The sequence below is a fragment of the Sebastes umbrosus genome, chromosome 9 (genome assembly GCF_015220745.1).
Source record: "Sebastes umbrosus isolate fSebUmb1 chromosome 9, fSebUmb1.pri, whole genome shotgun sequence".
NCBI lineage: Eukaryota > Metazoa > Chordata > Actinopteri > Perciformes > Sebastidae > Sebastes > Sebastes umbrosus.
This window is the reverse complement of record NC_051277.1, coordinates 9,543,340-9,562,362: the sequence shown is the minus strand read 5'-3', so window position 1 is coordinate 9,562,362 and position 19,023 is coordinate 9,543,340. Positions and strand designations below refer to the sequence as shown.

At 40.1% G+C, this 19,023-nt stretch overlaps 1 protein-coding gene across 6 annotated transcripts in view; it reads left to right on the top strand.

Moving 5' to 3' along the window:
* Nucleotides 1-19,023, top strand: part of si:dkey-237h12.3 (teneurin-3) — a 175,908-nt gene that overhangs the window by 109,174 nt on the left and 47,711 nt on the right. For 4 of the 6 annotated variants that reach the window (XM_037780026.1, XM_037780023.1, XM_037780022.1 and 1 more), the window contains 7 exons: nt 78-272; nt 1,385-1,585; nt 9,176-9,361; nt 12,598-12,618; nt 13,076-13,099; nt 14,176-14,322; nt 14,813-15,029. In XM_037780026.1, coding sequence (XP_037635954.1) covers nt 78-272; nt 1,385-1,585; nt 9,176-9,361; nt 12,598-12,618; nt 13,076-13,099; nt 14,176-14,322; nt 14,813-15,029 — 991 coding nt within the window. The remainder of the gene's footprint in view (nt 1-77; nt 273-1,384; nt 1,586-9,175; nt 9,362-12,597; nt 12,619-13,075; nt 13,100-14,175; nt 14,323-14,812; nt 15,030-19,023) is intronic. The other 2 variants (XM_037780025.1, XM_037780024.1) reach the window with 1 other exon arrangement.

Here is a 19,023-nt window from a genome sequence, read left to right as displayed (position 1 = left end):
TTCAAAAAAAGAATAATGCCACAACCCCCCCTGTTATTATATAAGATTAATTGTTCCGACCTCTTGTCTTTCCTCAGCCGCCTGTCCGGTCCTGTGCAGCGGTAACGGCCAATACACCAGGGGGCGCTGTCAGTGCTACAGCGGATGGAAGGGCACCGAGTGTGACGTTCCTGCCTCCCAGTGTATCGATCCTCAGTGCGGGGGACACGGACTGTGCGTGGCGGGCAACTGTGTGTGCAACACCGGCCACAAAGGACCCAACTGTGAACAAGGTAAATTGAAAAAAAAAAAATTGCTTCTTCCCATTGACTTGGAAGCAACATATTTCTGTGTGAAGCTCAGGGGGAATCGACACAGTCTATTGGTGAAACAATCGGGTGTTTTCAACTCCGTCGAGCGGATAATGCTTTGGATGTTGTTATTGATACGGTGTGTGTGTGTGTAAATTAACTCCCTCTTAGTGTTTAGACCACATGAGGGTACAAGCTGGAACAGATTGCGCAGGGCCCGTTGATGCAGTCACCTATTGGAGAGCTCCACAGCTGAAGACACCTGTTAAAGTCGATCAGTCAATAGCATCTGTTCCTCCGTTTATTGAGAAAGAGCTTCTTCTTCTTCTTCTGTCTTGTCAACCTTTCCCACCTCCCCCTTCACTTCAGCACATTTAACTTTATTGATCCCCGTGCAGACAAAAGACAATTATCAGCTCAGATTTACATGTGTGGCTTGTTGACCTTGCATGTTTAAAGCTATTGAGTTAACTAAATGAGCATATTGCGGTTTTCTTTGAAGTGAAGCGATATGGGAAGGAAACACAAATGGGAGGAGGTGGCAATTGTAGTTCCGAGCTCGCATGTAAGGGCTCCGGTGTGATGAATTGTTTCAGGTAGATAATCAATATCGGTGTCCAAGCAGATGTGCGGATGCACAGAGGAATCAGCTCCAGGGGAGGCACAATGACGATGTTGCAAATTATCCCTATGGGTTGATTATGTTGGTCATAATTGCCAATTATTAACCCAGATCAGCAAGCTGATCTGCAAATTGTTAATAGTAATTGATTATATCTGTCTAGACACTAATTGGACCCTTTTTCGTAGTGCCTATAATGGAGCATAATTATCCTGTCAGTATATTGGAAGTACCCTATAATATACCGTAGAACATAGGGCAGGAAAATTACTACCAGCCACCCCTAAACACTGCAAACATTTCAGCTATGGCTCACCAGCCGTCATCTGGCGCTGGAGCACTTCCAGTGTAGAAAAAAAAACGATTTTGGCTGGTAGCAGAGTCAAAGTGGCCGGGGTGAATAATTAGGTTTGACATCCTGTCCAGAAGTGGTAAACCAACGTCGTTGTCGTCCTCCCTTTTGTGTCTTTAGTGGACTGCGTGGACCCGACGTGCGCGGGTCACGGAGCCTGTCATCACGGTGAGTGCCACTGTAACCCGGGCTGGGGAGGGATCAACTGTGAGATCCTGAAGAGCACTTGTCCAGAGCAGTGCTCCAGTCACGGAACCTTCAACACCGACTCGGGAACCTGCGTCTGCGAGGCCAACTGGACCGGGGCTGACTGCTCTATAGGTCAGAGCACGTTTCACTTTCATTTCATCACATCAAGCAGTGTTTTGAGTGGCCTTTTCATGTGATTTACTGCAGGGTTGCAAGTATTTTCATTATTGATTAATCCGTCAATAATTTCCCTGATTCATATTTTGGTCTATGATGTGTCAGAAAATAGTGACAAATGCCTGTCACACTTTTCTAAAACCCGGGTAGACATCTTCTAACTGCTTGTTTTTTCCCAAACTCAAATATATTAAATTAACAATTACATATGAAAAAGAGGAGCAAATAATCACGTTTGAGTAGCTGGAACTATTGATTATGTTTGGCTCTTTAATTAGAAAACAAAAATACTTTTTAACGATGAACAGATTATCAAAATAGATGCAGCTTAATTTTCTTTCAATTAACTAATCGATTAATCGAGAGGGCTGTCAAATCGTGATAAAAACGCCACTAATTTCTTTAACGCATTAAGGTAACTTGCAATTTCTTGGTTTTAACAGGCTTAGTTTTAAAGAAAGAGTGAACATACTGGTATTATATGAAACTAGAAAAACCTAAGGAATCCATTGGTACGAATGTCATACTAGCTTGTTGCAAAGGAAGTTAAATAACGCTCCAAACTTGTGCTAAATTTAGGCAAGGATAAAACGATCATGGCCATTTTCAAAGGGGTCCCTTGACCTCTGACCTCAAGATATGTGAATGAAAATGGGTTCTATGGGTACCCACGAGTCTCCCCCTTACAGACATGCCCACTTTATGATAATCACATGCAGTTTGGGGCAAGTCATAGTCAAGTCAGCACACTGACACACTGACAGCTGTTGTTGCCTGTTGGGCTGCAGTTTGCCACGTTGTGATTTGATCATATTTTTTATGCTAAATGCAGTACCTGTGAGGGTTTCTGGACATTCATTGACTTCTGTTGTTTAATTGATTTCCAATAATAAAGATATACCTATATTTGCATAAAGCAAGCACTTGCGCACTCTTGTTGATAAGAGAATAGACTACTTGATAAATCTCTCTTTAAGGTACATTTTGAACAGATAAAAATAATAATTAAATATTTTATAATATAAAAAATCTTTTAAAAATAATTTAATCGCAAATATTTTGTGATTAATCACAATTAAATATGGACAATAATGCAAAAATCACAATTAAATATTTGAATCGATTGTCAGCCCTATTAATCAGAATCAGAATCAGAATGGTGTTTATTGCCAGGCGTTAGAGGTATACACTAGGAATTTTCTTTGGTTTTGTTGGTGCAAGTCAACAATATAATAACAAAAGAATAGATAAAACGTTAGAATAAAATAAGAATAAAAATGTACAATTTACAAAATAAGCTATTTATAATAATTTAAATAAGCTATTTATAAGCTGATTATAACTATGCTGATGACTTTACTTCTTCATAGAAAAATGTGACAATCTCTGTCTTTTTGTGTACATTTCAAAAAGTACACATTAGCTTTAAACTAATTAAATGGCATTTTAATCTACTTAGAGTTCCAATTTGCAAGGTCTTTTATTTAATTGATTAATTAATTCAGTTATTGATGCCATTAGTGCAGCGTTATTTGTACTCTGCTAACAAACACCTTGCAAACAGTGCACTGTTTTATTGGATAATGTTTGAGTTTCTCTAACAAGTATCTGCCGCCAGATTCTTTCCGTATTTGCTCCAAATAAACTCCCCCTTGCTGTGCACAGACACAGCAGACACCAGGTAGCAGATGTATAAGCCTTTATTAACAAGCTGTAGGTTGAAATAATAGATCTAGCTCATACAGAGCATTATGTCTACAAGTGGGTGTCTCATTAAGAAACTTTGGGCATAATTAATCATCTTTGGAATCCAAAAAACTGTAAATATGAGGAGGGGGAAGTGATATATGCTTTATTCTTTAATGATTAACAAAAGAAAAATCACAATTTTAGGTAATTAATCATCTCTGCTTTTGAAATATCATTTAGTGACCAGAACAATTTGTTTTCCTAAATGAATATGTCACATTTTGAAATGAAACTCTTTGAATAATATAAACGGTCAAATCGGTATCTTTCAGCTTCCCCCCCATAGGTACACATGAAGGAAATTATTAATTGAAAAGTCTGGATTTGCTCCAAAGATGATGAATGGGAGCCTGACTGACTGAAGTTTTTAATCTCATGAGCTATGCATACATGCTACAGTACTGTCACTGCCGTGGTTTATGAGCTCTGGGTTACATCTCTCCTATATCACCTTCAGTAAAGTTTTACTTTGGTGTGATGGGGCAAAATTATAGGAGACATTTATATTTTTACTAATGCAAGAAAGCCACAATGAAAAGAAAGTTTACTCATAATAATGATGATGATGTAAGCCTGTCACGTTTTTGTAGGAAGATATGTTGTCCCAGAAATAGTTGCGATAAATTATATTATTGTCATTATAAGACCTTTTATGCCACTGATGTAATGATAATATAATAACATAATAATGCAAATACACCCTTTAAAAGAGCAATTAGCTTTTGATTCTGGAATTGAAATGTGAAAAAAAAATATATTAAATAAATCCTAAATAAATAGAAGAGAAATAAAATAAAACCACACAACCAAAACAATAAATAAAATGGACTTTTGGGCTCTGTTAACAAAAATGTGCAATGTCTTATAGGACAACCTGCTGTTTATTCTGGCTAAAATGTTGCTGACGTTCTGATGTAAACAAACAGGCATGTAAACACAATGGAAAATATCGAGGTCAGCAAAAATGATTAAATTCATGTCCATGTATCATACAATAAGTCTGCACAATCCTGTTAAATCGATCTAAAAAAAACAAAATATAACATTCATTCTTTTTGCAGCAGAAAGCTAACGCTTCTGTCATTTGCGTCATCCTGCTGAAAACGCCTTTGCACTTGATCTGCTCATAAAAATGAGTTAAAAAAAATGTGCATAGTTCAAATGACATATGGAGTGCTAAGTTTGTTCATGTTTCTACATTTAGAAATAATTGGGATCAGTATGTTTTTTGTGTTTATTTAATAACATTTTATGAAAAACATTTTTTTTTTATTCATGACACAATTTCAGTACTTTTATAAATTATTATAATTTATTGACTGACATAACCGTGTAGCTTAGGGTGTACCGTTTTCAGAGATATGAAGCATTTGAATATACTCCCGGCAATGACATCACAATAAGCAAAAAAATACCAATGTAGGCACCGGCGGACCATTTCTATTGCGGAGTTCACTGGGTTATGTGAGAACATTAAATGTCTTTTGCACTACACAATGCGCTGAAATGCCTCAAATGTCTCAGTTCGTCTCCGAGCGGGAGTAAGAAAGGAACCTGGACCGAGTACAGATAACAGACCCATAACAAAAGCTTTTATGAGGAGACAGATGTTGACATCTGATAGCCAGGAGTCACTCCTGCTTGGAAAGTGTTTTATAGCAAAAGAAAGGACTGAAGAAAAACCTCAGTCTGGACTGCTGCTCATATTTAATGTTCTTTATGTTCACCAGAAAGTCTGTGAATATGCTCAAATCGTGTTACAAGGTCTTCATTATCAAGCAACGTGTGAATCCCTCTGACAGTTGTTAAAAGTTTAGCTTGCAGTTTGGTAACCCTAAATAAATCTCCTTTATTCTGTTTTGGACTAAATCAAACTGTGGGTGTGATCACACCCTGAAAGTTTGGTAATCAACACTCGTATCACGTGAGTGTTTTTTTGAAACGGAGCATATGCCAACAACAAAGCTCTGACTCCAACACGTTAGCCTTGTGAGACCTGGCATATGTTCGCCTTGAAATTCAACACAAATGCGTGTTGTTTTAAAAATGACTTATAGATTTGTTCCGAACCTTTGCCGGCTTGTTTTATAGCGGCTTCAGGTTTATTAGAGCAGAGGAGACAATCGCGTATTCCCATCTGCTCGCAGCGGAGCATCTTCATTTGTTACCAGCTTTGTATTCAGAGGGTTTGGCTTTCGACACAGGTAGGTGACATGTTAGTTCAAAGGCTGGCCCCTCCCATCTGTTATCTGTGCGTGAGGTTCAGGTGATTTATGCGCCGTTTCCCACTTCAGAATAGATTCATTTTCTATGCGCTAACCCAGAGAGAGGCACAATGGCCACTCCGATGCGGACAATTAAAAGCAGAAGTTGCAGTTTGTTTCTGTCGGGTGTAAAAGGCTGTTGAATGCATTGGCTGAAATTCAATTGGAGATGAAATCATACGGAGGCTGTTTGAGATGATAGATGCGTGTGTGGACTTTTTAGAGCAGCATGCGGCCTGTTTGGTTGCTGCCCAAGAAGAATGATTGTTTTGGTGAATGGGGATTTTTTCCTTTCCTTTTGTTTCTCTTTTTATTCTCTTCTTTTTTTAAAGAGAGGTAATTTGGTATTCTGATTCAGCATTCCAGACACAATCCTCTCGCTCAGCAAGATGTCTCAGTCTTGTCAATACTAGAAGTGACTGAACCAATGCGGTCCAAAAGTTACGGTTTACCCACCTGGGTGGGTGGAGAATTCCTTCTTAATTAATGCTGCGGGTCTTCTTCAATTAAATAAACCTTAATTAACAAGCGAGTAGCACGGATCGACCGCCCACAACCCCTATCCAGCTCTGAGTCAGGGGCATGTTAAAGGCAGATAAACACTTTTGGACTAATGAAAAATTGATTGCATAGATTCTATGGGAAGGAGGTATCCCTTTGGAATCAAATGACTCCCCTCCAGAGGCGTGCTTAATATTCTACAGTGTCTGCGCGACTTAATCAGAACCATCCAAGGTCTCTCAATCGAAGAAAAACTCCATTCAGAGGGCTGGAAACGGACTGCTAAAAGAGCCTCGGTGAAGGGGAGTGTGGGTAAAGCGGTGTGGGTAGATTAGCTTAAAAAAAATGATGAAAAACACATGAACAAAGTGGGTATATTTTATCCTTGTTAGGTATTGGGCAGCAGGATAATGTCTCTTGGCTTATTTGCTTTTCCTGCAGGCTATAGCAAGTTTTTAAAAAGTCACAAACTTTTCGGTTATGGGTATGGGATAAATTTCCTGGAGCATCTAGTCACTTGCAATTTGAGGACATACTCGAGCTCCTTTCCCCCAGCACACTGACGGCTGTTTGTCACAACGGAAAGCTTTACGGCTCTCCTGTTCAAAGGCTTTGATAGAAGCTCTCGGTTCCAGTAAATGAACATTTCTTATTCTCTCACAAGAGATGCAGCAGCAGCTTGTTGAGCGTTAGCTTTTTTGCTTGCTACAGACTGATTTACTATACCACCCATGGATTCAATCATTTGAGTTTTCCTTCTCTGAAGATAACACAGATTCATAACAGATGCTCTGCTGTTTCCGATGCTCCGTACTTGAAGAAATCATGTTGATCTAACATGTTTCAGAGTCCGGACATAAGAACCTGCTTAAATCCATAACCCTCGTCTCAGTCTGCCAAGACTCCATGCAAATGAGAATATGCAAAACCTGAAAAGTGCTTGTTTTGGGAAGTGTTTAGATGTACAAAGTAATTGCGGTGCTTTACCGTCCTTGTGCTCTGACTTCAGACTTTTTTGAGCGACAACAGGTTTTATTTTATTTCAGGGCGTCTGAGCTGCATTGGAAAAATAAAGTGGTCTATGAAATTACAGGAGTCTTTGATAAAGATGAGTTAAAGTGGCTGCAGGAGGAAAAATTGCAATAATAGCTGGTGTTGCTCTTGCATGGGCATGGGAAGATTTACTTCTCTATTATTACATTGTGATTATTCAGAGCAATACTTATATAATGTGCGATAAGATTCTGGTGTCATTTCAGATGGTAAAAAAAAAAGTTGTTACAATAATAAGCTAATTAAAGCCAGAGTTTGTTGCTGAGTAGATTTGACATAAAAGAATTGTAAACCGAATCAGATCCATGTGCCATCAGTGTTTCTTCTTGCTCTTCTGTATAAAGTTGTATCTCATTGGAACATGCCCTCTGCTTTATTGTAGAGAGTGTGGTTTACAGATTAAATGTCAAGCACTGAAAATTTAAGGGACTTTATTATCGTCGGAACCCATAAAAGTAATAACACAATATATCAAGATTAATTTCATACTTTTTTAGAGGAAGATTTATCCTCTTTTATGCTCTCTTTCTTTCACTATTCATTGTGTAATTTGGCAGAATGGCAGCCAAATAAAAGTTGATCGGGGATTCTGTTTCGATGCTCTGACATGTCGTATGTCAACTGTGTGTTCTGCTTTACACACATTTTAAAAAAAAAAAGTATATTGAGATCCATAAAGCAAGAGAAAGCAGTAAAGTCCTGATTTTTTTGCCCATGTAAAATAATGTTACATCTTAAAATTTCCTTTATAGTTTATAGTTTCTGTCTCAACCAGATCATTCTGTTTTAGACCTGTAATAATCTTTCACATGTGGAATTTGCACATCGGTTTACTACCTCATTTAATTTCAAAGAAAAATTTTAACTTGCACACTTTGCGATTAATTGCATGATCGTCCATAGTTAATCATGATTAATCGCAAATTAATCACACATTTAATATATGTTTTAAATATACCTTAAAGGGAGATTTGTCAAGTATGTAATACTCTTATCAACATGGCAGTGGTTGAATATAGTTGCTTTATACAAATGTATTTATATATTTATTATTGGAAATCAATTAACAACACAAAACAATGAACGATATTGTCCAGAAACCCTCACAGGTACTGCATTTAGCTTAAAAAATATGATCAAATCGTAACATGGCAAACTGCAGCCCAACAGGCAACAACAGCTGTCAGTGTGTCAGTGTGCTGACTTGACTATAACTTGCCCAAAACTACATGTGATTATAATAAAGGGGGCATATCTGTAAAAGGGAGACTCGTGGGTACCCGCAGAACCCATTTACATTCACATATCTTGAAGTCTGAGGCCAAGGGACCCCTTTAAAAATGGTCATGCCAGCCTTTCCTTGCCAACATTTAGCGTACGTTTGGAGCGTTATTTAGGTTTTCTAGTTTCATATGATGCCGGTATCTTCACTCTAGCTTTAGAACTGAGCCAGCTACAACCTCCGAAAGATCGATTGCATTAATGCATTAAAGAAATTAGTGGCGTTAAAATTAATTTGCGTTATTATTGCGATAACTCTGACAGCCCAAGTTGATATGTATATTTACTGTGTATTTACTATTCCTCTGCATTGCCTTGATATCTATCAATCTATCTATCTATCTATCTATCTATCTATCTATCTATCTATCTATCTATCTCTCTATCTTATCTACAGATGAAATATCATCAGATATTACAGCTTCAGCTTTTTTTTTATTAGTATTTGCCTACACAATTTCAGGATTTTCTACAATTCATTTTCCAGGAAAAGTGTTGAAAATGTGTCTTGTTTACAGTTAAACTTCTTGGCCCACTTTAACCAATCGAGTCAACACTTCTCAGCAAACATCAGAGGGTTTTTTCAGTCTCAGATGCATCTACACAGAATACAAAAATACACCAGTACAGAAGAAAAAAGCCTTTTCGCTGAACAGAAGCTACATGACTCTGTGGCTTTTTCTTTCTTTTGCAACAGAGGTGTGCGTGGTGGACTGTGGTCCCCACGGCTTGTGCATCAGCGGTGTGTGTCACTGCGAGGAAGGCTGGACAGGACCAGAATGTGAGCAGAGGGACTGTCACCCACGCTGCATCGACCACGGAGTCTGCCGAGAGGGCAAGTGTGACTGCCATCAGGGCTGGACGGGTGAACATTGCACCATCGGTGAGCCACGGTGACACATGCAGCACTGTACACCTACACACACTTGACAGAAGGGCACGAACTACAGAGGAAATTCATTTATGGACAGGCTTAAAAGGGCAACTTTGGAGTGTGAATGTCAGTGTTTTCTGTGCAGTTTCAAGCATCTGTTGGAAAGACCCAGATCATGAGACACTTGTGTTGCTGCCTACCTACTCTACACAAGTACCTTTGCATGACAATCAAGTGATAAGTACTTTATAGTGACAAGTAAACTGCTGTGTTTCAGTTTCCAGAGATCACTGAATCAAACCTTGTGGCCAGGATCTCCATCGCTGGATTTTTTAGTTTTTTTCTGAATGTTAAGCAGCCACTTTGAGAATATTTACTCAAGTACTGTACTGTACTGTGTAAGGGATAGTTTGGGTGTTTTAAAGTGATGTTGTATGAGGTATCCATAGTCGATGTATGGATGACGGTCTGCACACCCACAGCTTGGAGAAACAGACAGAAGTACCAGCACAGGAGCAAAGCAATGTACTGTCGTGGACATAAAACATATGCAAAGCATATTTCAGCCACCTAAAAGAAAGTCAGTTTAAATTAACACTATATTTAGAATATTTTCATCGGTTTACTTTGCAGTCAGGCAGCCGTTTCCGACGGGGAACTAAAGCCGTAGTAGCCATCTATGTTCTCGCCAAAGCTACCAGTCGCCATTGAAAAAACAGTAATTTGCTCATCTACCGATGCCTCGTTGGTCAGTTTGTTGTCGTATTGTGTGATTTTGGTGAATCTGAACTAACCAAAGTCACACAATAACACAAAAAACGAACTGATCGAGGCATTGGTACATCAGCAACTCCCGTGTTCTGCGATGTAAAATTACTGTTTTGTTTTCAATGGAGTCTGGTGGCTTCAGCGAGAGAACAGATGACGACTTTAGTTCCCCGTCAGAAACATAGACCTGTGTTCCAAATCACATACTTTTTCTCTTTTTACTTTTAGTACATACTGCAGCCGCTCCTACAAAGTATGTACCGTTGCATGCAGTATGCATACAATTGGGACATACTGCTTCGCCATAACATTGCACCTCCAACTTTGACCCTCTTGCTCATATATCTGCTGCACAGAGGATTTGGGGTCAGAATATCCAGAAAAGCATGCTGGCTTGCATACTGCAAAATGTGACCAGATGTTGTAAGACATCCTGGTATATCCTGCATTTGACCTACTATGTATTGGGAAATACTAAATCTTTTTCTGGCATACTAAATACTAGGGTAGTATGAGTATTGGAACGCACAGATGGTCTGTATAGCTGTCTGACGGCAAGGTAAACCGGTGATAATATTCCAAAAACAGACTTAAACTGATTTTTTTTTTTAGGTGGGTCTTTCTTTTAGGTGGCTAAAATATGTTTTGATGCGGCCCCGTCCACAGTAGTACATTGCTTTGCTCCTGTGCAGGTACTCTTTTCTGTTTCTCCAAACTGGTGATGTGCAGACCGTCATTTACTGTAGGTAATACGATAACTATGGATAAGTACCTCATACAACCCCACTTCAAAACACCCAAACTATCCCTTAAAGTAGAATTTTGAGGTACTTAGTATTTCCATTTCCAAGAAATGTGACATATCATTGCTTTTGACCAGCGATTCTTCACTTTTCTTCTCTCTCTTTTTTTTTTTGCAACACCTCACCACCACATCAGCTTTGTAATTTCTCTATCATCCATTTAGATATTCCACCTTTTAGACTGCTGAAGTGATGCTCATGTATTAGCGAGTCAAGGGCAGGTATGTAGGGAGCCGAAAAGCTACGGGTAGGCCTCTTTGGAATATCATTTTTCTGAAATGGCGGTGCTTCACCAGGCATTAATGAGGATAATGAGTTCTGAGATGTCACTTCCTATTGACCTTTAACTCAGACTTCCTCGACACCTCACCCCCTGTCAAAGGTCCTGTAGTTAAACCCTGACACGCCGCGTCAAACAGCATTCCCCCAAGTGTCATCTCAAACCTCTCAATGACGACTTATTCCCTGTGAAGCAAAGATCTGGCACTCCAAACTATTGAACCCTAATTATGTATTTACAAGTTCTCTCATGAGCAATCCCCGGGCCACAGCGCCGATCCAGAGGGGGGGAGGAGATTGCAGTGAGGGAAGTTGTTGGAGGGGTCACATTCCTGATCTTATTAATCTTTCCCTCCTCAGTGCACCATCCATTTACTCTTTCTTTCCTCCTGTTCAAGGCTCCCACCAGGAAAGTAACTCCTTGCTTTGGATGCAGCGGCGATGAATAGGCAGTGCGTTACCTTTTCTTGGAGAACCGGGAGCTTATTTTGTCTTTCAAACCCTGAATAACTGCCATTTGCACAAAGCGCCTTTTAATCACATTACATGCACAGGGCTTGAATAGAGGACTTCCTCGGCCATTCTTTTGTCACAACCATCAAGATCCTGTTTTATATGCAAGGCTTAACCCATTGTCACCGCTTTCTCAGCGCCGCAGTTTACCACTGAGGTGTTTTTTGGATTCGTCTTAGTGTACTGCCGGTTCATTGCCGTGCAGTTGTTGAAATCAGCGAAGTGGAGACAACGGCAACAGTGAAAGAAAAGGCAAAAAAAAAAAAAAAAGTTGAGCATGCTGCTTCACGATGCGTTCATAATAGACTGAGGGTGAGACTACATACCTCCTGACAAGCAGACAGTAAAATGTTTTGAAGCAGGCCTCGGATGAAACTGGCTAATATAGTCTGTTTTAACAACCAGATATCAAGAGAGACTGCGTGTTCGTCTTTGTGTTCGCCCATCTTGCTTTGGCAAAGCAGATGGAGACTGAATATTTTACTAAGCTTAAGAGGCTGAATTCATTTATGTTGCTTCCTATGGACAGAAATATAATCACCATCTAAGGCGCTTTTACAGGAAAAAATATGATGATTTTGACCACGGAAGCATCTATAATTCTGATTAATCACTTGCTGCTTTAATTAACATCCACACTCTAAGTTTGTCAAATACTGGATTTCCCCCCCTTTTACTGCAGCTAAACTATGAATCTACTCATCTAAATCTGCAGCTTCTGTCTCTTTCTTGTCTCCCTCTTTCAAACCAATTTCCTACTGGTGTTTTTTCTATTTGCATTTCTTTGCCTAACTCCTACTTATATCCACTCTCTTCTTCTATTTTATGTCTTCTGTATGCCTATCTATCTCTATCCAACTCCCTCTCGGCTTACATGTATAGCCCTGGATTCCAGAGTATCAGGTAAAAACACTTTTTCACTTTGCTTGAGAATTATACTCTTCATGCAAGATGTTTTTTTTTTCTTATCCAGAAACACTTTTATGTTGCTTTAAAGAATGTGAACTCTGTTAAAAAAAAAAAAAAAAATATGGGTGAGCTCGGAGCTTTCCAGTCAAATCCTGTCACTCATGCTTATAGCATTATTCAGCTCAATCACCACGAGAGATTGAAATTAGAGCAGAAACTAAAACGTGGCGAAGCCAACTATAATCTTGGGGAAAAAAACTACCTGCAAAGCTTCTTTTTGCCAAATATTTCAAGCAAAGTTAGCAGCTACATCAGCTTTATGCCACCAACACTTTTTGTGCTCCCTGTAAGTTACAATAAGTAAATGTGTTTGTCAGTCTTAGCTCTCTGCCACCCAGGAGATAAGTAATTTTCTTTTCCAAATGTTTCCCTTTCCTCGGTTGTGTAATAGGAGCAGTCAAGATAGGATATAAAGGTAAATTGAACCACTACCCCCCCAAGGGAGATTGTCACAAACAATCCCTCCCTGCTCTCTGTCTTTCCTAGCACGGCGTATATACACCTGTTCTATGTCCGAGTCGATCATAATGTTCCTGCTGTGATCCTGCTCGCCCGATATGTTTCCTCATCTCCTGTCCGTCTTAACCAGTCTCACACAGACTCCACGGTCCTCCTCTCCCACCCTGTCTTAATTCCCTGTGTCTGCCAGATTAAACGCCCCAAAACTGGTGTGGTTTAGTCATGTTTCGGCTCCCTGTCTTCACCCACCACCAGAAGGAATGCGATCTGGCAGCGAGTGCTCTGTTTTCTGTCAATGTAGAGACTCCCGATTCCTTCCCACACTTCTCCCCCCTATTTACACATATACTTCCCTTTTCCCTTTGATGTTGCTGTTACTTCACATGAGTGTTTCTAACAGCTGCAGTATAGACTCTTCCTGCTTTAATTATTTTTCCCTGCGAAGGCAATGAACTTCCAAGACAGTCACTGATTTCCAGCTCCTCAAATGGGATTTCTTGCATCTTTGAACTCACTACAAGAATCCTTCAAGGCTTGACTCAAATACAAAAATTGTTGTGAATTTGGCTTCATGTCAAGGATGAGGATTCATGCAACCACAACACAAGTCACGTGAACTCATAAATAATCATTCTAACTTTGGTTCAAACACCAAAAAAAACCTCACGAGGATTTGACTCAGCATGCATTCATGTCTCCCATTGGCCTTTTTTAACTGTAAGTAAACAGCTCAGCAGGTCTCCTCCTCTTCTATCCGTCCCAGTGTAGCTGTACGTGCTCCTGAAACTCATGTGAAACGACAGTAACTCCTCACACCCTCCCCCACATCCCAAGTCCTGTCAGAGGTGTATCGTACTGTATGTTCACTCTATACTGTCTATTATCATCTTTGTCCCCCCTCCGCCCCCCTCGTCCACTCTAAATGACCCCTTTCGCTCTTGTCTCCTCCTCCTCCTCCTCCTCCCCTTCTCGTCCTGATTTCCTTGTTCTGACTTGCTCCGCCGTTTTGACACGTACATGATGTGTTGACAGACGGATGCCCGGGGCTGTGCAACAACAACGGGAGGTGCGTCTTGGATCAGAACGTCTGGCACTGCATCTGCCAGTCAGGGTGGAGAGGGCTGGGATGCGATGTAGCGACCGAAACGCTCTGCTCAGATGGCAAGGATAACGAGGGAGGTAGGAAGAAATTAAAAACCTGGTACAAATCATCTTTTAGCTTCAGAAAAACTCTTCATTGTGCGAGACAGGAAATTGGCTTTGATGTGGCTCCTCGGTGACAGCGCAAACAAACAAAACAAATCAATCATACATAAAACATCACTGGAGAGGATATGCAAATGTTGTAGCAGAGCAGATTGTTAAGCAGCACGCTTTAAAATATACAGTAGATCAATTATAAAGAGTAGTTGGGACTATATATCAATACTCTGGAGCTTGGTGTCTCATAAACTGCTGACCGACAAGCCCAGAACTTTTTGAGGTTCATATTAGGTGACATACTTTGAAGTAGTTCATGTCAGCTCAAGATCTCTGCTGTCACTTCAATGAACTCAAGTTCATGTAGGAAGTCATCTGTGTGCACTAGAGCTCGACACAATAACGGAGACGCTCACACGTTTCCTAACGCGTCCTCTTCCCTGTCCTGACTGTCCCTCCTGTTTTCCAGATGGGCTCGTCGACTGCATGGACCCGGACTGCTGCACTCAAATCTCCTGCCAGGGTCAGACCTACTGTCGCGGCTCACCTGACCCCGCCGCCATCGCCGGCCAGAGCCAAAGTTCATCCGCCCAGCCCACATCCAAGGGCTTTTACGACCGCGTCAGCTTCTTGATTGGTCCCAGCGGCAGTCACGTGATACCCTGGGATAACCCGTTCAACAGCAGGTAAAGCGGCTTAATGAATTACTGACGGCTCTTTAATTATTCGCATCATGTTAGCTGCTTGCCGTCTCATTACCAGTCTGGAGACACCTGTGTTTGTGAAGCCACTCCAAAACGTCAAAGAATCTCACATCTCTTTTGTCTTTGCTGTCACAAGTGACAAGTGTGTTTACAGTGGCGTCGCTGCCACAAGCGTTTATTTCTTTCACCCAAGATTAAGTAGCTGAAGAGTGATCTTGTTCCTTGCTATAAAATACACAGCCCTTATGAATGTGAAGACATGAGGATAAGGTTTCTTACACCAAGATAACAGGACCGTGTGGTTTTCCAAATTTGAAAGGAAAGCACAGCAAACATTTTTTCTGAAGAGACCATTTTCACTGCACATGAATGTATATCTTTTATCAGAAACCTAAATTTTTTGATCACTAGCATCACACAGTATATTTAAATATCTAAGGCCGGCACACTTAAATAGATTTCCCTTTGATATTTGCTAGAAAGGTTTGTTTTTTTTCCAACAGAAAACCACATTAAATCGGTCCAATCACAGAGAGTCTGCAACGAGAAAACAAGTTAATGTACTGCGTTCTGCTCTTCAACATCAAACAAGGTTAAATGCATTAGAATATGGATGGATGGATAGATTGATATCTATTATATAATACATATTTTGATACATTTTCCACTTAGATGACAATGTTGATCTGTTGGTCCACCACTTTGGTCCAGAATGAAATATCTCAACAACTATTCGATGCATTGCCATGAAATTGTGAACGGACATTTGTGGTCCCCAGAGGATGAATCCTACTGACTGACTTCGCCACCAGCAGGTTGACAGGGTTGTTGTTTTTTTTAGTGAAATATCCTGACAACTATTTTATGGATTGCAATGAAATTTGGTACAGACATTCATGTTCCTCTCATGGTAAATTTTAATACCTCAAAATTTCAATTCGTCCAATACTTGTGTTTATGATTGAATCAGGCGGCAATCTCTAGGTCTGAGTAGTGAAGCAAATGTGGAAGTGCCTTAAACTTGCATTCTTTCTAATAGCCAGCAGGGGGCGACTCCTCTGGTTGCAAAAATAAGTCTGATTGTATAGAAAATGAGCCTACTTCTCACTTGATTTATTACCTCAGTAAACATTGTAAACATGAGTTTATGGTGGTCTCATTCGCAAATTTCAAGTCTTCTTCAATACAGCATGATGCTCATTTAAAAAATTATGGTCCCATTTAGAGTCAAATAGACCATAAAGCAGGGGATGCTTTAGGGCTATCTGGCTACTTTGTGATTGACAGGTTGCTACCACGGCGTTGTCCGGTCTGGGAGTTGTCCACGTTCTTGTCTTAGAACCTTAAGCCTTTCACAGTGTGTTTTCAGTTCATGAAAAATAATTATAACCTTTTTGGTCCCCTAAAAATCTGTTATTCGGTGTTCGGTTGTACTTCACTCCACCCTCTTGCGTCTGGTTGCAAAAAAACAAGATGGCGACGGCCAAAGTGTCAAACTAAAGGCTTCAAAGCCGTAATCCACAAACCAATGGGTGACATCACAGTGACTAAATCCACTTCTTAAATACAGTCTATGGATTAAGTACTTGCAAAACTAATGGCATTTCCATCAGCATCACTTGTACTGCCAATTAGCAGAAGTTAGCGTGCTAACACGCTAAACAAAGATTGTGAACATGGTAGACATTATACTCACAGTGCTGCTAGCATGGCTGTAGACTCTTGGTCTTGTTTTCATCATCTCTTTCAAAAACGTTTGTCTTATTTTCCTTTGCATATTCTTAAAGCAGCCAAAACATTTCCCAGACCACTCATTTCGATCGGTCCCACAACTATTGACGTCCCCAGGGTCTTAACACCAGTGTAATTGATTCCCCACGCTTCTCTTCCACTGCTCGTGAGGACCCTCAAGTAACCCCAGCATGATCATCCTAGTCAGGATTGCATCAGTGCTATTACAGCTTCCCATTCCTGTTTTCACTAGTAGAAACAAAATGTACTCAGCCCGCTCAAGGAACTGCTCAAACCTGATAACTGTCCCCATAAGAGCACGACCAGCCCCAGAGAACATATTGAACCAGGCCGTTTTAAATGTCCGGTCCCTGGCTGGCAGCAAATCTTTTTTAATTAATGATTGGGTTATCAAGCACAGCCTTAACTTTTTTGTTTTTAACTGAAATTCGGTTACTTGAAAACAGTGGAGCTGCTTTAATTGAATCAATGGAGGTGGAGTTGCCGTTTTATTTTAATAACACTTTCCAATGCAAGAAAAATACCAATACAAAAATGGTATTCTTTTGAATATCTAGATCTTCAGTTAAATTCTTCCCTGTCGAGCTTTGTTCTTAAATATCTACAGGTCCACCAAAATATGTTCAAAAATATGTTTTCACAAAAAGGTCTCAGTATTTTTATAGCGTTGCGGTGACTGATGTTTTTCTCTCCGATCACTCCTGTGTCTTCTTTTGAAATGAATATCAGTGTTCGAACTAAGATACAAACAGAGATAATCACAAAATGGTACATCACTGAAAACAACAGCAAATTGTTCACTCGGGCTTTCCCCCTCCACTCTTGCACTTTTTCAAACTCTTTTGTTGATATGGTGAATCATTTATAGCTATAAAATTACAAATCTTATTGATGCAGTCGCCCCCGCTGAGGTCAAAGTAGTTACTGGTAAGAAAAAAGAGCACCATGGAGAAATGCCACGCCGGGGAAGCTTTAAAAAAAAAAGAATGACGAAAATCAAATATTCACTATGAGATTTTTGAAGAGTCTTCGCACCAAAAATAGCAATAACGCACATGCCTTATTTGCAACTGTTGACAGACTGTCAACTCCCGCACCCCCAGTACTCCCTGAACTCCTCTCTACCAAATTATGCAACAACTAATCATGCAATAACTTTGCCTCCTTCTTTACAGACAAAATTAAAAAACAAACGAGCTGTCAGTGCCTCTGTATCTGGCAAAGGTTCCATGTCATCCTCGCTTTCTCTTAAAACCAGTTCCATCTGCATGACACAATTTGATCCCATCAGCCATAACACCCTGAGGAGATTGTGTTACGTTTAAGTTCTTCCTCCTGCTGCCTTGATATTCTTCCCACAATCTTCTAAAGAATGGTTTTTAATTGCATGGCATCAGTCCTCTTGGAAATAGTCGATACATCTCTTCTCTCAGGCCATTTCCCCCCCAAAAAAACACTGAAAACAGCAGTGATCAACCCTCTTTAAAAAAAAAAAAAAGAACAATTTAGATATCTCAATCATGCAGAATTATAGGCCAATATCAAACCCCCCCATTGGGTAAAATCAGAAGTTGGCACTAAATCATTGTTTTGATGCTCTCCAATCTGGATTGCGACCACATCACAGCACTGTGACTGCTCTCATCTTCTTTTTAGTGTGTTCACACACAAACTGTATCTTGTTGAGCCAAAACTGAACACAGTATTTTGCTCTGTCATTGTATTCACGGAGATGACTGGTTATCTTTTGGCTGTTTGACATTTGTGTGTAGTGGTGGTGGTAGAATCGGTTGAATTCAGGGCCGCAAACGTGGACTTTGCCTTCCACCTTGTCCCCGCTGCTCTCAGGAAAGTACTAAATGACATCTATTTAAATACAGACAGTGTCAAAGTTTTCATCTCAGTGCTGCGTTTGACACAGCTGACAATAAGATATTACTTGACAGACTGGAGAACTGGGTGGGAATCTCTGGCACAGCACTTAACTGGTTTAAATCCTGTCTGCAGGATAGAGGCTATTTTGTGTCAGTTGCTTCCCCACAAATCTGAACCAACAGCAATGATATGTGGACTTCCCCGAGGGTCCATTCTTGGTCCAGCTCTATTCAACATCTCTGTGCTCTCACTATAGATTACATCTTGGAAATGTCAGAATGGTGTAGTTCTGGACTCAGACCAAAATTATTAAACCCAATTCAATAGAATTACAAAATCAGCCTACTGC